The 22,366-nt window shown below is 47.9% G+C and overlaps 1 protein-coding gene across 2 annotated transcripts in view; it reads right to left on the bottom strand.

Annotated features, from left to right (window-relative positions):
• Window positions 1-3,568: 3,568 nt before the first annotated feature.
• PRRX1 (paired related homeobox 1) overlaps window positions 3,569-22,366 on the bottom strand; it is a 40,620-nt gene continuing 21,822 nt past the window's right edge. Inside the window, exons 2-5 of one of the 2 annotated variants that reach the window (XM_076338194.1) lie at window positions 10,148-10,323; window positions 9,350-9,531; window positions 7,774-7,842; window positions 4,344-4,410 (exon numbers count right to left, since the gene is read on the bottom strand). In XM_076338194.1, coding sequence (XP_076194309.1) covers window positions 7,791-7,842; window positions 9,350-9,531; window positions 10,148-10,323 — 410 coding nt within the window. In that variant the 3' untranslated portion in view covers window positions 4,344-4,410; window positions 7,774-7,790. Of the gene's footprint in view, window positions 4,411-7,773; window positions 7,843-9,349; window positions 9,532-10,147; window positions 10,324-22,366 lie in introns of both variants that reach the window. The other variant, XM_076338193.1, reaches the window with a different exon arrangement.

Here is a 22,366-nt window from a genome sequence, read left to right as displayed (position 1 = left end):
ATTCAACCCTTTTCCTCTCCTAATTTGTGGCTTTCCCTCCTTCCGTGCTGGTCACCCACCTCCCAACGCCCACGTAAGGATGCTCAGCCCTTCCTCCCCTCTCCTCTTTGAAGGGAGACCCCCTCTGCACTCCTCTTGCCTCACTTTCAGCCCCACACTGGTGTCTCACCAGCCCGGTGGGGTGTAGGGAGCCAGGGGCAAAGCCACGGGTGTGTCTTGCCTCTTCCTGAAAATATCTCTTTTAGAAGTCTTCATGGATGCTTCCCGCCTTATGCTCCTGCTGAACTTGTTTGCAGCTGCCTATGTTGACAGGAGTATCCTGTGGTTCAGGCAGGGGTCTGGACACAGTGTCCGTCTCTGCCTGGCTCACCGGCTGGCTTGCACAGCGCATGCTGCAGAGGGGTCCCCATCTCCGCTGGGGTGTCTCTGCGGTCCCCCAATCAGCTGCATGGAGTTCCCAGGATAAGCCTGCTGGGAAGGACAGCCCTGAGCCCTGATCTGCCAGCCCTGATCCCACTTTCCTCCCCAAGGCTCCGGCGTGTTCCCAGCCCCAGCCAATGCTGTAGAACACCTCAGGGCAGCAACAGGTGACACATATGTGGCAGCTTATAGAAAGGATTGGGGAGACTTTTCCCCCTTTTATTGAAAATGATCATTTCTATTCTAGTGCAAACACTGTACATTTTACATCACAAAGCAAGAGATAATTTACAGGATACACTTCCATCTGGGAATCCCTCCCGTGGCTTCATGTCAAGCTCCACCAGCCTCCTCAGTCATCCATCCCTGTCATGCTCAAAAATCCCACTTAGAGGGAATCAGCCACCTATTTCGACGTCAAGGGGGGGGGGCGGGAGCTGAGAAATCAGTGTTCGTACAGAGCAGACAAGAGGAATGTGCCTCAAGACCATTTTCTCCCCTGAATGGTACCCAAACTTAGTGATAACCGGGGTAACCATGGCAACTTCCTAGGAGCTGTGACAAAAGTCTACTAAAACCCTGGAGAACTCCATGCTTTCAGGATAAGGTCCTTAATTTGCACATATATTTACACGGTTCAGTAAAATACAGATTAAACATACACGGTCATAATATTTCACTTTGGCTTGATAGACAACTAGACACTGCCTGTTGGCTGAGGTCATCAGCAATTACGAAACAAATAACAAAACCCGTCCATTCATCCAGCTGGACTCAGTTTAGCAAATCCATGTAAACGAAGCAACATTGTGTCAGATGCTCTGGTTTACGTCTTGATGTCGCCCAGCTCAAAGGTGATGTAAAGGTCTCATCTGGACTGGCAACAGCCCAGTCAGCTGAGATGGCATCCCCAACCAAGCAGCCCAACCCAAGGCAAGACCCAACTAAAACTGGAAGTGCAAAAGCTTACACAACCTTTCCGCAGGAGCAGCCCCATGCAAGTCAACACAATTCCTCACACAAATAAAGTGAGGAGGGTGAACAAGGGTTTGCACAAGCATTTATGTGAGCCCCTTCATGTAAACATCACAGTGTGGGGGTAGGGATGGATATCTCAGTCCACAGATGGATAACGGGGTACCAGGAGCTTCATGCTTTCTGAACTGTCTCCTTGCTAACTTCAGAAATGGGTGCCTGTACACAGACACCAAAGCAAGCTGCTCAAGGTGATTTTTCTACTGCAGAAAAGGTGAGCAAAGACTAGGGGAAAGCCACAGGCCACCAAGATGCTGAAGGAAACAGCTGAAACCTCCAGGGTGGACACTCGGGCAGCCTCAGGCCACCACAGGGGAATTCGGTCAGGCTGCTGTCACTGCTGGGATGTTGGTGGATCACGGAGGAGGGCAGCAAGGCAAGGAGAGGGGAGAGCACCAGGCTAAGGCACTCAACGACCGGTTCAACCTCTGAGTAATGTTACATGGCACTGGGTCCTTTTTCTTTCTGATTGTGCAGGACATGTTCTTCAATAGTTTCTCTGTTTGTGTAGGCACAGGAACCAAGAGTGAGTTTCTAAGCGAAGGCTGAGATTTCCAATGTGATCACTTGGCTCTAGGAGCTGGAACCACACTACTCACGATATAAATATTTTCGTTAAGAGACGTTAGCTTCTCCAGACTACAGAAGGAAAGGCCAAAAAAAGGGATCAAACAGAACATCATGGACTTCTTAAAACGCAGTGCTTGTCCAGCCTCACTTCCCCTGCTGGTGTTCTGTCTGCAAGCGTAATCTGTGACTTTTAGCTTTTTGTCCTGATCACAATTAGACTTCTTTTTTTTCCTCAAAAATATTCGTACAGGGAGAAAAAAAATTCCAGCAGCAACACACACAATCATGGGCACAACTTACCCCAGTTTGGATTTGGGGCTTTTTTCCCAGTGTTAGCTCAAATACTTTGGCTGGATTTCCATTCATCCTCTGCCAGTTTAATTTTCACCTTCACTTTGAAGAGATTTATTTCTCATTTCCTGCAACATGCTGTTTTAGACTACCAAAGCCCACTGTCAGACATCTACATATGCCCAGTGTGTCTGCAGCAAACACCAAGATGGAGACCTAAGCCACTCTAGCGGAAGTATCCCTCATGACTGAGCTTCATTCTCCTTCCCTTATGGTCCAGCCTGGACCATGGAGTAGCTCTGCTACCTTCAGTGGGACTATTCTGTGGCAAAGTCCCACTCAGTTTGGGCAGGTCTCCTGCACAAGCACTATTTGTCTTAAATAAGCGCCCTCCTCCCCCCAAATTTGAAAGAGGCAGGCATCACCAGCAACATGAAAGATCCTAATTTCCTCAGGATGCTTGCATGGAAGAAACCTGTTTTGGGTTGCTTCTCCTGTATTCTTAATGGAGAGAAGGAAATTAGGTCCTAATTAGCTCTCCAGACCCCAGAGGAGGGAGGGCAGCAGGTAGGGAGAGCAAAGAAGAGTGGTTAAGTCTACAGGACAAGTCTCACTGGGCAGTGTTATGGCAACTGGGGGGAGATATGGTCTTCGGTGTGGGATGCTCCCTGCTGAGACATTACCTGCCCTCAGAGGGGCTGGCAGAGACTTCCCATGGGGATGTCCTTGCCTGTTCCCAAGAGCCACATGAACCTATCTGACTGGAGAGGAGATCCTCAGCTTATTCTATGAAGCTGCAAATGCCCATGGGGAAAATCTGCAAAGAAGCGCGGCTCCCTCCAGTGCCACTGCTTTGGGGTTTCTCACGGGAAGATGTGAGCTGGCCATTTCAAGCGCTGCCCAAGGCTACTAGGAAGAGCTCTGACAAGGGTGAGAGAGGCTGCGGCTGGAATTTCAATGCACAGCTCCAGGAACCTGGATGCAGCACAAACATCCCAAACATTTTCAATGGATTTTATTTTGTTTAATAAAAAACACCAACCAAGCTTGCATGTATATCTTATATATATAAATATATACAGTATATATAAAACAAATGCATCCGGACAATGCCTTTCCCTGTGGCACAAACTGTAAGGCATAGAAAGGAGTGTCCTAACAGTCCTATTATTGGCACTACAGAGTGATCCCCCCACTACGCCCCCCCCCCCCCCCCCCCCCGCTCACACACCCATGTTGGCTCTTCTCTCTTCTTTGGCTTTTTGAGGCAGCAATGCCGGGAATACTCAAGAAAGCAATGGAGCACTGTGAAGCCCAAGGAGGTCTTCCTCATGTCTCAGACTAGTCCAGGCAACCCAGGCAGGTCGACCCCGTCTTGTTGCACTAATGGGCTTCTCGCAGACTAATGGTAATGGCACTGCCTCTGTGGCACAAGGGACTGGAGGGATGAAGGGTCAGGCAGATACAACGGAAAGCGGTGACCAAACAACTTCTTCTAGGGTGAGCTGGGGCAGGGGGGAGAGGAGCAAGCTTTGCATCTCAGCATGATGGCAGGTGGGACATGTCCACGGGCTGAGATTGGCAGGTTTCTTTTTGCAGTCCCATACGAAAATGGATACCAACAAGGGTGAGACTGTCCTTTACTGAAGAAGCTCGTAGTATATTGAGCAGAAGCAATAAACCTGACAATAACAAGAAAAAAAAAATGGTGGCATTATCCCAAAAGGAAGGAGGAACCTTGTCACTCACAAGCGGTTCAGTTTGCTCCCAGTTTGGTCCCCATGTTCAGTTCTGGGTTAGGGTTAGCTTTTTTCCTTCTTTTTTTCTTTTTTTTTTTTGGTTTTTTTTTTTGTTTGGGTTTTTTTTTGTTTTTTTTTCTTTCAGCACAAACAAGTTGCAAAGCAGGACGGGTGCTGTTGTATTTTCTCTTTCTGCAAGGCAGCTGCCTCCAGTCGTTAATTGACTGTGGGCACTTGATTCCTCTGTAAACTATATTCCTTTGCCTTCAGTCTCAGGTTGGCAATACTGTTGGCCATATTCATGCCCTGCGCTGGGCTGGCATTGGTACACGTGGCAGAGTAGGTGGCCATGGCGCTGTGAAAGAGAGAAACATCACATCAGACGTGGTCTTTGCAGCACACAGAGAGCAGACACGCACCGCAGCAAGGTTAAACCCTGGGGTTTCCATACCTGCGGGACGTATATCTTATGTGAGCAGGGAATTATCACTACTTTTTATTTAACACCCCTGTACATCTCTGCTGCAGTTCACTTACCCGGGGAAAGCCAATGCCAAAGCTGGTTGAAGTCAATAGGAAAAATTCCATTTCCTATTTCCCAACCCAAAAGATTTACAATGAGGTCAGGGAGCCCAGCCTGCCAGTAAGACCATTGTCCCTAAAAGTATTCCCATTGGAAGCAATGTCTTTTTGATGAGAGCATGATGCTGGTTTTATTGCTTGGGAAGTCACGTCACTTCTGAAACACGTTACATTAAAGAAACACTCTGGGAAAAACCCATTTCAACAATTGTGATGCTTTTTGGTTTCAGCCTTTTGGAATGCAAATTTCCACATTTTTTCCCTCAAAACTTCAGCTGATCATACAGAGCATGCCTTAAAGGATGAAGGGAAAAAACCCAAAACATTTTATCTCCCTTCAAATCATGTCTTTATTCATGAAAAACATTACTTTTGGCAGTGGAGGATGAACAAAGATCTCAGAGTCCTTTCTTATCCTACCAAAAGTTTGCAAATCTGCTTTCCAGACCACTAGAAAACTTGTTTAACCCTTGTGTCCCAGGTTTCTGGAAAAGCAACCCCCCCACCCCAAAACACAGCAAACTATCTGACGTGTTGCATTTCCTATATGTGGGTCCACAGATAAAAACCAGTTGAAAAACAGGAGGTGAACTAGAGACACCCATTTAATGCATCCAGTGTGTTCAGAAGGAAACTGCAAATGCTCTCCTGGAGGCAAGCTCAGGTCTGGTGCTGACCTGTTCCAACCGCCTGTGCGAGTGGCTCACGTCCGAAGCTCTGGGAAACGCTCACAGCCCAAGAAATAAGACAGCTTGCTTTTTTCCTTTTTTCTTTTCTTTTTTTCCTTTTCTTTTTTCCTTCCAGTGCTGATCTCCACAACTGGAAGAGCCTTTGCAACAGCAGATCTCCCTTGAGGGAGGTGGGTGTTTGCTGCACACACAGATCCAGGCCATGGGCATGCATGCTCGCCCCAAAGCGCTGGCGGTATCTCTGACTTTGCAGAGCAGCGCTGACCTGCCAGGAGTTTAAATGCAATTCAGCACTGTCTGAATCCTCAGCCTCCAGGAGATCCAGACCAGGCAATACTAGTAGGTCCCATCCCAGGCCAAATGACTCCTATTTCTCACTTTAAAATCAGGGAAAAAAGAACTTCTTCAGAGAGGAACCGTCATCTCTGCATCAGCCCTGGTGGAAACACGACAGCTTACACCCACGGAAATGACAGGTAAGACTCGCGGATATACAGCTGCTTACACCCATCCAGGGAAAAGCACTGAAAACTCTCCCCAGAAGAGCACACATTCAGGACACTTTGAAAGTCTCTAGCAGCTACTGGAAGGATATGGAGGATGGACATTAAAATACACACATCAAAATACAGGCATATCCTTAAAAATATAGACTTATCCTTGTTCAATTTATTCCTTCAGAAGAACCCAAAACCTTTCAGATAAGAAAGCCATAGCAGCCCTGACCAGAGGATTTGGTGAGGAAGAGCTGTGGAGCTCCCCATGCACCCCCGGGGCTCAGGGGTGTTCGACACTGCCCAACATGGGGTACATCGGCTGCATTTTGCTGGGGTCTGGGACGCGATGGATCGGTGTGCCTGGAGCCTTCCCCAGCTGGCCACGCACCCCCTCAGTTTCCTCTCTGTGGCTGACTTCAAGGTTGGGGACTTTACCCTCTCCCCTGTAAGTCAGTAGCAATGCGAGAAGCCGAGTGTTGCCTGCAGAGGCGTCGCAAAGTTTTGCAGGGTCTATAGCTGATGGCCACTAAAGCACCCGTTCCCACCCATTTCCATAGGGTGCATCTCCCCCATGGTTTTATGCTGGAAGAAATGAGAAGAGCCTCAAGGATGCTCTAGCTTAGATAAAATAGGAATTTTCAGTCTTGGGTGCAAACTGTCCCCATTCAAAACCCATATACAACTGCTGTCCAAGTCTGGTCTAAACCTCTGGGGTGCCTCCTGCTCTCAGCTCCCCAGAGGTGTGGGGAAAATTACTGTTGCCCAGTGAAATCTCTGCTAAATCAAAAATCTACAGAAACGCTCTCTTTTAGCAAGTTATTCCACAAGGACCAGTGCCCAAGAAGGCTGTCTCCAAACATCAATATGGCTTGAAGGGTTGGTCCAGAGACCCTCTAGGGTCTAATAAGGGTTGAAGTCACCCTGCTGCCCCCTCCCTCCGCCCCATTCAGGCACAAAAAGAATCTCCTTCCTCTACTCAGCTGCCTGATTTCATGAAACACAGAGGAACATCATGTTTCTGAGACCTAACATCCTTCTTTCAAATATGGTTTTCAGTGGCCCATGGAGTCAAAGTTTGTTGGAGTGGGAACTGCAGGCTGACAGCGCGACTGCTAGTCTTGTTTTCTTAGGAACCTATGCTAAAAAATGTCTAAGCAAAACATTTCAACTTCAAAAAAATAATAGTATCTACTTGGCTATCTATGTGACACAGATCTGCAAATAGCTTTGGTTGACCTGTGGCTGAATGTATTTGGAGAATAAACACACTGATTGAAAATTTTCCCCAGATCTAAGACTAAAAACAGCACCGGCCAACGCAGCTCTCAGCCCTCTCCTGGACTAGCCGTTAATCAGCGGCTGGTACAGCAGCACCAGGGAGATGGGGAGGGGGCAGAGGGCCATGCAAACACTCTGCAAGGCTGTTTTTCACCAAGTGTCCAATACTTTAATAACCCTACTCAGTTCAAAGCCTTAATGAGGCTGTGACAACCTGGCCTGGGTGCCCATTAAGACTCATGTGATTGCTAAGAGACGCCCAGCAGGATGAGAAAGCCTGGGGAGCATAAAGTGTCTGAGGGTCCTGACCACTCCACATTGCGGAAACCAGCTGCTCTGCTCCTCTGCCAATGCCTTCTACTCCTTTGCAGGGCAGTGGGAGGGTGACAGTCCATGCTGGTTTGGTGTGTCGGCCAGTGGGGATGGCTGTAAGCTGCAAATATCTTTGCTGAAATGTCTTGGCTTAAGTCAAGGAGAAGATATCAAGACAGTGAGGATGCGTCTTCGCACCATGGAGAGGCACAACCAGGTCTGGACCTCAGGGGGAGAAAACCATCCCTAAGGCTTTCCCTTCTCCCTTGCTCTCCTTGTTCGCACATCCCAGATGCTTTGGGCTTCTCATTGCCCAGAGCAGCCCCAGACAGCCCTTCCCAGTGTGCCCCTGGAAGTTACCTTTGCAGGGTCTTCTCCTAGAAGCCGTTATGAAGCCCCTCGTGTAAACAACATCTTGGGAGGGACGATCTATTTTTAAAAGTGTGAGAGGTAGAAATAAGCCACGAGTGTTCAAGCAGGCATCTGGTACTGTGACCAAAGCAGTCTCAGCGGGGTGGGGAAGGACCTGTGCTTCTCTCCCCTGAACTCACCCACCCAAACTCCTCCTTAGGATGCAACACTGTGGAACACTTCACAGAGACAAAGCCTAAACCCCAAAAGGGGGATTTTGCCAGACAGCAGTCCTCAGATAAAATCCAAAGGATAAGGGCCATCTCTAAGACCAAACTGGTGGTCATCAAAAGCATCCTGTTCAGTATCTGGAGCAGGTGAACCTATGACTTGTTCCTCTAGAGCTACAGGGTGGATGAGGAAGGACCCCATGGCACTGAAGCAGCAAACTATCAGGGAAGCCACGTGTTTGCAGACCTAACTGTGCAAACAATGTTTGGGGTGCAAGAAGGGGGTCAAGGTGACTGATGAAGAGAGGTCCCGGGCCTGGTGTGATTCCTGGAAGCCAGTAGGAAGCTGGCTGTGATCAAGCCAGATGAACAGGAAGAAATCCAGCCAAAGGCTCCAAGGTTCTGACCAACAATGAAGCCACTGTGCTAAAAAATACCCACCAACCTAATTTTTAACTGCCTACAAGCCAGCTGGCTCCCCACAAACGAACACATCCTGTGGATCTTGCATCCACACCCAGTTCCTGCTGGGCTGTGGATGGCACAGAGAAGGACAGGGAGGCCTGTGACATGCATGGACATCCCAGATCCTTTGAGCAGACTAGGGTTGCCACATCTGCACTTCTTTCCTGCCACCCTTTAAGCAGTGCTGGCCACAGGAGACGGACATTGAACACCAGTCTGCCACCCAGAGACACCTGGTCCTTACTGCGGGCAAACCACAGCACTGCATAACGGCACAGCTCATTCACACACATGCTGCTGCTCTAGCAACTACAAAGAAATTGCTCACCAGTTCAGCGCTGACCATTGAGGGGAGGGCTGGGAGCAACATGCATGGAGTGAATTCCCAGCCCTTCCTTGCATCCCAACCAGTGACTGCCACGGGACAGTCACAGAACTCCCTCTTCCAGTCACTGTGGTGGCTGAGCCTCCCCAAGTGCTCTGCCATCGCCTCCCCTGGATCTGTGTCTCATGGAAAAGTTTCCTCCTTGCTTTAAACTGGATGCACTAGGGAAGCAAGTGCAACCCCTTCTGTTTTCATGTACTTCTACCTGATCCTCTTTCAAAACTTCCTGAATTGCAGAGAGAGACCATCAAAAAAGCTACAACCTCCCATGGACCCAACTCCCAGAGAGCCACGATGATGCTGAACCAAGCCCACTTTGCAAGCCTGGCAGTGAGATGGGGTAGGATGGGAACAGGTAAAGAAAACCAGTGGGGTGGTCAAACTGCTGTATCCTCCAGTTGTCCCATGTGAATATAAACAGCCCATTAGAGCTGTCTGAGGGCCACTCTCAGGCTGCTCTATACTATGCCAAAAATTCATCAGCCCAGAGGGGTTATTCACCCACCTGTAAGGCGAGGCGGTACCCCAGGAGAGATAGTCGGTGGGTCTCGGAGCTGGGCGAGGTACTATGGGCTGCTCCACGGCGGTCACGTCCCCTGAGTAGGATTTGAGCAGAGAGGCGTTCTTGCTGGCCAGCATGGCCCTCTCGTTCCGGCGAAACTTGGCTCTCCGGTTCTGGAACCACACCTGGGATAGGAAGTGCACAGACCCACCAACCATCACAACCAGCTCTGCTGCGACACTCACCCTTTTACCACACCACCTCTGCCCTTCTGGGCAAGACAGGACTCTGTAAAAGCAGGCTGCTTTGGCATGCCTGTCACTAGAAACTCTAATGACAAGACAATCCTTATGTCTGTCCTGATAAAGCCCTCATGCGAGGAACTGGCTCAGTGAGGTCCCTGTGGGACCAGGTCTGTCCTGTGCTGTAGGCAGCAAGGCCTGGCAGTGCTGTACAAGACATGTTCCATGGTCTGCTTTGACCTTCAGAAGGTCAGGCTTGCAAGCTAAGAGCGGAGCAGCTCAAGGTAATGTGAGCAGCCTGAGCACAGGACATCCAACATCTTCGCCTTGAACGAACCATATGAACATATCTGACTGGGCAGGTGGTAAGTACAGTGACAGATCAGACCTGGCAGTCCTCCTCAAGGCATGGCACGCTTGGGACTGCAATACAGCATGACCCAGAAGCTTGGTGACCCTAGTGTGCCACGCAGACCTCGAGGATTTCTGCTGCTGTACTGGAATGGCCTGATGACCACCCCCAGGCGAGGTGTGTCTGGATACAAGGTGCGGGGATTACCTGAACTCTGGCTTCAGTGAGGTTGACTCTGCGTGCAAGGTCTTCCCGTACAAAGGCATCAGGGTAGTGTGTCCTCTCAAAGACCCTCTCTAATGCCTGGAGCTGGCTGCTGTTGAAGGTAGTCCTGTTCCTTCTCTGCTTTCTTTTCTTCTTCTCTTCTGAGTTCAGCTGATCATCTAGGAGAGACAATTGGAGATGTGAAAGGCTAGAAAGCTAAGAGCCCACAGCAATGGGGTGAATAACCTCAAGAGTTTCAAGATGGAAAGGGCTTAGGAAGGGGCTCGCACAATTTCAACACCACACCTTAACCACGCTGTGTTAGTCCCCATGTAAAAAGGAGGTGGAAAGTGCATTGACTCCAAGCATTTATTTCCCAGCTCAACTGCGTAAGACTTGTACCAGCTCTCTCAAGCTACCCAGTGCCTCAGCTTCCTTACCTCTAAAAAGAAACAAAAAAGTCCAAAATGCATCTCCCCATTCCTGACAATCCTAGAAACCTTTTCTGACCATAAAGAATCATGAACCCCTGTTCTCTCGGCTTCAAATTTCCTTAAGGAAATTTCCTTCCAAATGCCCTTACTGGGACATAATACAGCCCTCTGGGGTAAGCACTAGTTCTGCGCCAGCTCTTACTGACTGTGAGAAGGTGTGCCCATCTCTAAGTAAGGAAAGCACAAGGAAACAGCTATTACTCTGGGCTTGACTACAGCCAAGGTAATGTTGTTCTCTGTACGTAGCTCCATTTGGCTTAAATGAGGACTGCATTCTCTTATCCTCCCCGCATCCAGATCGAGAGGCGTCAGTTCGGGCAGAGATGGGGAGCTGTGAATAAAGAGGTGTCAGACAGTGGAAATGAAGCATGACTGATACGGGCCTGAACAAGAGACAAGCACAAAAGCCAGTTTCACTTGTATGCTTGCAAGCCAAGGACATGGAAATACAGTCAGACAGACATGGATAGCATTGCAATTGGGAAGCAAAAACCCAGTAAGAGAGAGACTGAGCATAAGCACGTTGGATACTGTTGACTGAAGAACAGTTGTGCACTCTCCAGCACCCCCCTTGCCTTGCCCAGGCCAGCAAGGTGGTGAGCAACAAACTGTGCGTCCCATAAGAGCACATATTGTTTTGTGCCTGGTTTGTATTTACTCCAGCAATAAATCAGTACATCCATACATCTGGAGTCACACTTATCAATACTGCCTGTACCTACGGTCACTGGAGCAACATTAGTGCTGAGATAGCTATGACATGGCTTTTCCTAGCAAATATCTGCTCTGCACCATCTCTCCTTTTCCCAGTGCTGTTGCATATGCCAATGTAGCAGCAGCGATGGAGCTATCAATGCATGGGCACTCGCAGGTACTGGCAAGCAGCGAGCGATGGCTCCAGTGGTTTGAATGCTCTTTATTAGGACAAGCTGGAGGCTATGACACTCGTTTTGCTTCTACCCTACCTGTACCGAAGTATGTTCACTCATCACACCAGTCACAGCACAGCAAACACGCCAGTTACCGTGGGAAGCCACACCGAAAGCAGTGGAGAGCAAGGCACCAGCCTGCAGGAGCAGGAGGCCACTGCTGCCTCTGTAAAACAGCCCTGTTCAGGCTGCAGGACTGGTATGCCGTCGCCTGTGCGACGTTCAGGTGCTCCAGTATGTGTGGGGTCCCACCAAAACCATCAAGGCTTCTCATGCTCCTGCAGCCCCAGCCTTCAACACTCCCAAGCACACCGGGCAGAGCCCCAGGTGGGCAATGTCAGTGTGGTCCCACTGTCTTACGTGGAAGAACAGTAGTTACGCCTGGGAGGATCTGAGCCAATATACATGTCAGCATGCATTAAAATATATTGACCATTGTATCTATAAAAATGCATGTGCTACTGAATTATATTTTAAGTTAATCACTGCGCACCTTGGCCCAGACGACGGTCCAAGAGCTTGACCTGCTATATACAGTTGCAGAATATCCCCTCAACAGTCATTCCTTTTGCCGTATACAAATATGACAGCTCCCCTCATCCTCCTGTTCTCGAGGGGGTATGTAAGGCATAGGGAGAAGCTGACAAGGAAATTAAAGTCTATGGTTGTCCTCACCACCTGTTTGTGTTGCTTTTCACAGCCCATCTGGTAACAGTTACTGCACCTGAGTGCCTTTGGAGCAAGGCCCATCCATTTGGGAACAAAAGGACATTCCTTTTAAATTAAAGTAGGTTTTTCAAATTCCTGCAGGTTTACAGCTCCTCCACCCTCAGTCCTTCTCCAACAGCCTGATGATCTCTGCAGACTCCTTTCCAGCCTGGGGATTCCTGGGTGCAAAAATACACCCTCGGTTTTCTTGTATCTGAGAGGAAGCGTTTGGAGACCAGTTTTTAACAGGCATGTTGGATCGTGAAGCGCAGCTGGGAAGGGACTGGCAGAGGCAGGAACATGCAAGAAAAACAAACACACGTAGGAATCTCGGGGCATTAAAACAAGGCTACAGGTGAATCTATCCTGCTCAGGTGGTGGGAATCGAAGCAGCGAAGCAGAGGGATGGGATTTAACCGCTGCTTGTGCAGAAGGCCATGCACGCATTTCTACCTGCTGGGGGCTTTAGCACCGTCACAGGGTCTGTCCCTTATAAAGAAGCAGAAAAGTCCTGCATGTTCCTCTCTTGACTCATCATCAAAGCCTCTACAAAAAGGGTCAGTGATTTCCCCCTAGCTTTACTGGTGAGCTTCAACATAATTGTGCTGCCATGCACCACACAACCCAGCAAACGGTGAAGAACAAGCCTTAGGGCACGATCGTCCCTTTGAATGGCAGAAACATTGCAAGACCAGCTGCCGTAGAGGCCAATGTCAACATGTGTGTCTGGCCTCCAAGTTATCCATTTGATGCTATTTTCTAACCTAAACCTTGCCTATGTGGACTGGATGAACAAATCAATAAAAGCCTCTTAGACCCCTTGGGAATCCCCTCCAGGCCTTTGAAGCATCAGTTCCTGCCCAGAAGACGACACCCAGCTGGAGGGAGCACGAGCCCAAGGCTGTCTGGCCATTGCTCAGATCCTGCGTGACAGTTACACATCAGGAAGGGTGAGCACATTGCTCTGGGGAGCAAGAAGAAGGGCCAAAGCCTGTAAAACGCTGGAGAACAAGAATCCCTCCTGCCAAGCACGTTAACACAATTTGCCTGGTTTCCTCTCGGCGTAAAGCGAGACACCGGTGATTCACAGCTCACCTCGTAATTACCAGACCCAAAAATAGCAGGGCCAAGAAACGGAAAGTTGCAGGCAATGGCCGTGTTGCAGTGACTCACGGTCAGGTCACCGTTGGCTAATGTACCTCCAGCATCGGCTGGCGCAGAGCAGGGATGTGAGTCACCCCCTCTCCAAGACATAGCCGGATGGAGGTGGCTCGACAGCTAAGCACAACTTGCGACAGCAGGGATGGGATTTTGAGATCTCCTTTCACTGCACCTCTGGAACAGCACAACACAGCTAGATCCAAATGTCTACAGAAGTTACTTGGGTAGTGGAAAAAAAATAATAATAGCCGTATTAGACCAGAGGGCTGCTGGGTTGATCACTCCTTGCATTTTGCCATGCAGACATGCCGTATGCTGATTAAAAACTGCTAACAAGGGAATGCAGACACCTAAACCCCAGGTGTCTGCAAATGTCACCTCGCTCACAGCAGTCACCGGCTGCCTTCAACATGTCAGCAGGGTATTTTTTTTTCTGCTGTTATTTCTTTATCAGGAAACAACGCTGAACACTGAAAAATGGTATTCCTAAATAGTGTTGACAGCATTAGTGACTGGAGTCAGCAGAAACGGAGAGAAGAGGAAAACAGCTCTAAAGCTTTTTAGATGGGTCAGAAGTCTTTCATCAACATTCTTTTAATCAGAAATGTTTTATTACAAGCAGCGTTCTCAAAAGCTGAGCTGCTTGCAAATGCGTCCCCCAGAGAGATTGAAATGCACGTTCTCTCAGGAACCCAATGCTGGAAAATCTGGGAATTTCATTTCAAAATCCCAACCTTTCATGTTGGGCTGGGGGATTTTGTTTCCTGTTTCCACATTTGTGTTTTCCTGTGTTATTTCTGCATTCACCCATGACATGCAAATCCTGGTGTCATACACAAATGCACTTCTAGGACGCACCAAAGCATTTTTAATTGCTCCTAAGTGATACAGTATGACACGTCCTATTCTTTTTTCCCTTGCTCATCATGTCTCCTCTTGCAACGAGGCAGATCCACACTTGAAGACATTCTGATCTATGCTCCTTATTGCACAGCGTCTGTCCTAATGTCTGTGACTATCACTGGGGTACCATCAGATGGCTCCTGTTGGGATGCCACACTGAAAATACAATACATTACAAAGCAAAACAGGGTTGAGAACTAAATGCGTACATATAAGTTACAAGACCAGTATTTTTTCCACCAATACTTGCAACCGCAACATATTTTGGATTTCCAGTTTGCAGGAATGCTTGTGCATACTTGTTTTCATTCCAGGTCAGAACAAAAACTAATTTCCAGATGGGATTTACATCGTGTGGGCAGTTTTGAAAAGTTTTGACCAGTTCTATTAAGTCCAGAACCAGCTATTATAGTACATTAATTGGATCCGAATTGAAAGTAAACAATTGGATTTAATTAAGTGAGGGACAGAGACATTTAACCGCAATATCATATACGGTAAGGCAGGAAAGATTTGTCACATCAGTTATATAAACTGTAAACTGAGAAAGGATTTCAAGAAGAAAATAAGGCATCACACTATAATCACAGCCTTCAAAATAAGAAGTTACCGCTAAAGTTTGAACACAGATTAAAGAAAAAACAAGACAAAATATTTCACAGGGGAAAAAAAAAATCTAGAAACCAAAAACCTAGCTCTTTTAAAATTAAAAAAAAAATCCTGCAAGCCAAAAAAAGTTTTATTCAGAGTGGTGGAGAAAGAAAGGAAAAAGGAGAATAGAAGGGAAAGGAACTTTTTTTTTATTGGGTTTAAAGTTAAATTTTAAGAAGCTTGAGTAGAAATATTTCCGCGGGTCCCCCCTGCCTCCGGGCAGACTCCTCTCCCCAACATCAGCCGTCCAGACAGTTACAGCCCTTTGCAGGCTCATGTTCCAGTCTTATTCGCGCTCTGCTTTGCTTTCGATTCATTATATCCCTCCAAAATACTGCAACTCTTTGGGCGCAGGGCAGCTTTGTCAACTTATATCATAAAAACCAAAAAACAAAACCCAAACCCAAAAGGTTTAATCAAAACTAAAACAAGGCACCAGGAAGGGGAGTGGGAAGCAGGGACGGGGACATACAAAATCCACCTGATGACAAAGCCCTGCTCCAACCGATTTGAGATGCGTCTCAAGCGATTTTCCACTCATGCGGGATGCTGGAGACGAGCCAGTGTGCCACAGAGTGGGTCTGCCCATGGGCAGGGGGTCCCACCACCATTGCTCGTGCAAAGATGAGATCGCACCCCATCTAAAACAGCCGACAGACACCAACAGCGCTTGGTGCCAAGCCCGGCCAGAGCGAGGTTCACCCTAAACAAGATGATCTCAACATGAAAAGCCACTTTCCAGCCTGAAAACATCACTTTGGCAGAAAACGGGGAAAAGCCTTGCACCTCTATTTTCCCTCAGCTTGTTTTCCGTGTCTTTGACCAGGCTGGACAGCCAGGTCAATCACTGGTTTTGCAGCTTCTCTTCCTGAGCATCACCTGGAAGGACCCCGCTCCTCTGGGCAGCAGGAGCCCATTGCCCAGCAGCATCTGTCATCTTCACCAGATGTGAGCAGGGACAGAAGAGGGGCAAAGGGACCCACACTGATAAGATTTCATGCTCAGAGTTGCCTGAAGTATCTTTCTAAAAGCTCCCAGGAGAGAATGAACTCCAGTTTATATGTATTTCCATGCATGAGAAGTATTTTCAAATGGAAATAAGGTTTAACTTCAGGGTACGCAAATGCTACATGGAAAAGTTATAATTACCCTACACCAGACATCACAAATGTAGGCAATATGGAATGAAGATGACACTTAAAAGAAAACTAAATATGTTAAGGTAGAAGATGCCTATGAAGTTATACTGAAGCTAGCCCTGACGAGCAGCGAAACCAAGCCCAGCTGTACAACCACGATAACAGCAGGTTTGTGTTTGTGATTACAGGTCAGACTACAGAGACTTTTGAACTACCATTTTTCTCCCATTACACAACATCAGCTGAGCTTTTTTCTAACTTTTGCTGTTTATTTGTTTGTTTTTTCTGCACCATCAGTGCACAAGGCCTCAAGTTATTTCAATTATACAGAAAATTCAAGTATCTGAAGTTCCAGTCTTGTTAAGATCACCAGGAACACAGAAAAAAAATAATGAAGAAATCAAAGAAACATATTTCTTTTAAAGAAAAGCCCTTGCTTTCGATTATCTCATAAACTAATCAGGTTCAATTTTTGCATATAAAAAATACGTTATTTTGTGCATGAGCATGGAACTTCAGAAAGTTGATACTGAATTTTTCATACAAAACATGAGTTTTAATATTAAATAGAAAAGTGTGTGTATTTTCAGCATTACCCGTGGGACTACGGCAGTTCCTCTGCGAAGTGTCTGCAATATGGAACCTATCAGCATAATTTTTAGCTGACCGCATACAAACAATTACATATCATTACAGAACTGTGAATAGCTTTTGCATGGATAGCGTGCCTACGGTCTCCCATTGCACTCGGCTCTGCCTGCCAGACTAGGGGAACTCACTCACCGAGGTCCTGTACAACCACAGCTTCACCAGCGCCGACAGTGAAACCCTTGTTGTCCTCCACCAGGACAGGCGCTCGAGCAGAGGGACCTCCTGCCTGCACCATGGCCGAAAGGGACATTTCCAGGTGGGTTTCAAGGCACAGCACCAGCCGGTGACTCTCGCCCACCAGGAACGAGGTCTTGGGGTTGTTGCCTTCCTGGTAGAGAGCTTGTAGACACCTCTGAGCTCCTGAAGACTAGTTTCCAGCATGCAAACAGTCTTCACCCAGCCTTACCAGGTGCTGCAGGGACCTGAGTGCAGAGGCATCCCCTGTGCTCTGCTCTGCACTTTTGGGGATCTGCAGAGCTGGGGATCAGGTCCCCCTGCAACCCCAACCTGCGCTGCTCCTGACCCACAGCATGAGCTCCTCCCTGGCAGCTAAGAGCTCTATCCTATGGCAAATGTAAGATAAAACTCCTTTTCGGGGTGGTTTCAGCTCTGGTGCTCTGCCTCTCATCTGGTGGGAACCTGCAGAGCACATGGACAGTTATAGCATGTGCATCCTCCCTAACCACGTCAACGTTCACGCATGCTGGAGTTGACAGAAGAAATGATGTTCAGAAAAAAAAAGTAATCATGATCCAATGGAAATCCAAAGAGTATCCCTGGAAAGACATGACGTTAAGTGTTAATTACTGGGAGAACAATATTTGCGGGGGGCAAAAGCATACATCCTTCTCCAGAAATTGGTACAAAGCCATTGAAAGTCCCCCTAGATCCCACAGACCAGTCTGAGTTCTGCTGTAACAGTTCTGCTTTTATATTTGCTAGGGTTTTCCTTCTGGGCATCCTACAGCTCATAAGGCACATGGCTTAGTCCTGCTCTTCTAACAAGCCTTTCCACCGGGTCTTGGGGTCAGAGTGTTCCCATAATACAATAAGCGCTGTATGGATCTCATAAGCTCCAAGGCACAGTATGTTATGTGTTTGGAATTCCTTGTATGCTTTTATACTTTGTTTTACATATTGTAATTTTTATATGCATTACCACATTGATCCTTGGAAAATTAATTTTAAAAAAATATAATCAAAAGCAAACACATATTTTAAAAGCCTGCCAGCGGCAAATCATGTTCTGTGAGACTGCACTTTGTAACTGACAAAGAGACCAAACCACCAGACTGTGGCCGCGATCCAGTGGGGTGGATTTACCAGGCTCGGGAGGGGACAGGATCCTAGGGGGCTACAGTCCCCCTCAAGTCCCTCATTAGGGTAGTCCGATGCCGCAAAGGCATTGGACCTGTGGCAGAGGAGCAGAAATGCAATCACACAACTCCACCAGCCAAACCCTACCACCATATGCAAAGGTATCGTATCTAAAACGGGTCTGTGCTTCCCAGCGCAGCACTCCTCCGTGATGACATCCAGCCACTGGTGCCAGTATGACCACCAGTCCTTCCCTGGAAAGCTGGAGCACCTCAGCCTTCACAGCCCCTTCCTTATTCTTGGGTAAGACCTGGGATCAGTGCGTTTGGCAGCGCTGAACACGTGTAAAGTCACGGCTTTGCAAGGTCAGGGGTATGACTTCCAACACCCACATCCTCTTCCCATCAGCTCTCCTTCCCATGCCATGTGTCCTGATGTTTCATCTTAGGAACGGCATTCATGCAGCCAAGATCAAACTTCCTAACCTCCGCCCTGCCTCATCGGTATTTTCTCATTTCCAAAGCCGCCTCTCTATGCTCTTGGCCCCCTCCCTGCCCTAGTTCATTCCAGATAACGTCTTTCTCCTCTCCTCTCCGGCACCCTTTCTTGTCCTTTCTATGAAGGCTTGAAAAGCCGAATTGTGTAATGCTGCCCCTTTTAACTCTAACATGTATGTGGTGTATACCCAAACCAGCACAACGGCTGAGAGTATTTTTCTTAAGAGTCAACACTGCTCTTAGCTTGACCATGTAACGAGGACTTCCCATGAGGAGCAGACTGGTGCACCAGGAAGGACAGTATCCACGTCCACCTGGATACCACCAGCTGCCTCAAAGATAGTGGCAACGACTGTCATGACAATTAGGCAAGGACAGGCTATTAATCTATTTTCCACACTCATATCCCCCTCCAGCGAGCTCCACAGGCTTACACGTTACACAAAAGGCACACAGTATTATTTCCACCTGCTTTCCTGTTGGATTTACCTGGTGTCCCCTTTCTCTTTATGTACAGAGGTGAGCCACAGACCTATAGCTCGACATGAATCACAAACAGGTGTCACCTATGCCCCAGGTCTCAGGGATCAATATGCCCTTTGACACCAAGCTGCTGGGCAAGACAACAAAATACAGAACGTGTTAGGGAGACTCCCTCATTGCAGGGACCAAGCGTGGGGTGGATTTTGATTCCTTCCACAGGAAGGAGTCCCTAGGAGAGAGCAAAAACGATGCGGTGCTGGTGCTTAGGCCAGGGGTTAATGGGTTGTGCTGGAGCCAGGAGCACAACACAGACAATACTATGGTTGCTCCAACCCTTCTGGATGGCACACTTCAGTCTTTTCAAGGTCTCTCCAGCCCTCAGAGTAGTCCCTGAGACCCAAATAGATAGAAACCACTTCCACCCTCTTCTGACGGCCACAGATTCAGAAGGTTGAGCCTCCCTGTTAGTACTCACATAGAAGGATGCATCAGCCAGAAGCCACGAAGCGGGGACCCTGCAGTCCCCCTCCCAGTGCACACCCACCTGAACGCTGGGCAGCACTGCTTTTATTACATTTTCTCTAGTGTTTAAAAAAAGTGGCACAAAATCCTCATGAACTTCAGCTAGAAAAACTTTCTAACAGGAAAAATTAGAGATATTTTTGCAAGAAGCAGGTAAGTGTAAAAGAAAAAAAGGAAAGGAGGAGAAAAGGAGGAGGAAAGGAGGAGGAAAGGAGGAGGAAAGGAGGAGGAAAGGAGGAGGAAAGGAGGAGGAAAGGAGGAGGAAAGGAGGAGGAAAGGAGGAGGAAAAAAGAAAGGAAAAAAAAGGTTTTGCCAAGATAGAAAAGGGCTGCTTTGCGGGGGATTTTTTTTTCAGTCCATATATATGTTGCAGATGAACCACTTGGCATTTCGGGTCTTTCAACTGGCTCATTTCCAAATGCTGTGGCAGCCGCAAGAGTCTGCAAACGTTACCCAGCAGTCTCCCGCCCGCACTGGGAAAGACTGACTCAAGCTGACCGACTTCATGAATGTCTCCACTTGTTCAGGTCCCCGCGGAGGCCCACTGTGCTGCTGAGAAGTGCCATTATTAAACAGCCCCATCCCGGCTGGATCTGGAAATTCACTTGGACATGTTTTTTTGGTACATGGGACCTGCGCGAGCAGACAGACAATGACCGGTGGGATGCACGCGCCAGCTGGCCCCACCGGTAGGCAGAAACACTGTTCTCAATGGATTTTTCATCTGTTTATTGTTGAAATATCCAGGACTGCAAACTGCATGGCACAGAACGACTGTGCCGGGACCATGGGGCACCATGGGCCAGGAGAAGGGGCAGTGCAAACGACGGTGAGAACGTTGAAACCAGCTCTCCACAGGCTGCGCTCCCCTTTCATTAGCACCCAAGAACAAATGTGTTTCGACCAAATCAGGCCACCACTACCATTGCCCCTACCAAGCAAACTGCACTGGAGCCTCTGCAGAGCTTCGCTTAGAAATCCAGATTTTGACCGTTAATGCATTTTATGGCTCCCTCTTGATCACAACTGGAAAAACGATGGCATCCGAGATCCAGAAATAACAGAACTTGAGCCCGGCTGTCAGCATCCAGCCCACCTGCCTCTTCCAAGGGCTGAGCATCCTGACCGGGAGCACGCTCCTCGGGTGGGGGATAAAGGACTTTTACATCTCGCATCACTACAGGAGGCAAAGGGATTAGATTGTGTAGGGCCATTTCAAAACAACTCTTTCTCCTTCCCAGGTCCATAGTGAAAACCTGCTCTTCTAAGGCCAGGGGACAGGGAGGAGGGACAAGGCTGCTGCTGGGCTCTGGGGGCTTTTTGTTGGACACAGGGACATTCAGCAAAACAGGAGGGCAGATGGGACGGACCACAGGCTCCAGCGTGCTCCGCACTCCAGCTCTGCAGGATGCAAAGGGAAATCAGGCTCAGATCCACCTCCATCCTTAGCCTCTTCTGGACAGCAAATGCATTTCACATTAGCTAATAAATTGCTACATCTTATGTTTCTTAGCCTGCTGGAATGATGAATATTTTGGAATGTATTTTGAATGGTTCCCTGCCAGAGTTGAACAATCATCTAGAGATTTTAAATCAAAAGGCTGAAAAATGGAAACCTCTGTATTTCCACAAAGTTCACTGCAGTTTGAAAAGCGCAACTCCCAGCAGAGGACGCAGAATAACGATTGTCAGAGCTCCTGCGAATTGGGGCAACCGAGGGATATGTTGGAAATGACAATCCCTAATACGGAGTAATAATCTTTGCCTCCAGGTGATGAATATATTATAGGATATCTGCTTATTGCTGCCCTTAATCTGGCTGAAATGTCAGATACTCTAACCTGGAGGATCAGACAATTTAGGGGACCTGTATGGAGATGCAGGATATCTCAGCCAAAAAGCACTGCTTTTGCTCTGGTGCAGGGCTAGCAGACTAATGCTGCCACTCTAGCACAATTTAGCAGAATTTAAGGGTTTTTAAAGGCTCTAGCTACTGAATCACATCCATTGCCAGACTAGGCACATCCTCACCTAACAGAGGAGTATCTCAAAACCAGTGAAAGATTTGATGGCTCACCCAAAGTAGCACAGTTGGAGAAACACGACTATGCACCCGTGCTGCGCCCCGTCCCCCTGCTCCAACCGCTGCATCCCGCCAGCTGCGGGAGCCCAAATCAGTTCATGCAGACGACTGGTCACCACGCAACGAGGGCTGAGCAAGCTCAGCACAACCCCAAACTTGGACACAAAGTCTCCATCGATAAAGGAGACCAGTAAGTGGGCTTGTCTCATCGGAGCAGCCACAGATGGAGCGGGTCCAAGAAATAAGCTTCTCTCTCCCCCGTGGAGATGGGCTGTCTAGACACATTGGCAAAGCTGCGCTGCCGAGTTTGCAGTGCTGCATCCTCCTTGTATACAGCCTGTCAAATACAGCAAATTCCTGTCCCCTGGCCTGTTAGCATGGGCATTTTTTCAAACTTCCTAGTGTCAGTCATGTCCAGAAATGCCAATTATGTTTAATGAGAAATTTTTAAACAGATTGTTTTTTCCCTAGGAAAACATCTTATAATTTTTTTGATCAACCCTCTGGCAAAATCATTTGCTGGTTATTTCATTATGTCCATTTTTACTAACTCTTAAAGTAAAAATAAAATAAGTCGAGTACAAAGTATTTTTAAGCCAAGAAACACTGATATTTGAATATGAATTGCAATGGAAAACTTGGGGAAAAAAAGTTCTCCAAATAATAAAAAACTATTGAACAAAA

The sequence above is a fragment of the Aptenodytes patagonicus genome, chromosome 5 (assembly GCF_965638725.1).
Source record: "Aptenodytes patagonicus chromosome 5, bAptPat1.pri.cur, whole genome shotgun sequence".
Taxonomy (NCBI): domain Eukaryota; kingdom Metazoa; phylum Chordata; class Aves; order Sphenisciformes; family Spheniscidae; genus Aptenodytes; species Aptenodytes patagonicus.
The sequence above is the reverse complement of the archived record's forward strand: the minus strand, read 5'-3'. Positions and strand labels throughout refer to the sequence as shown.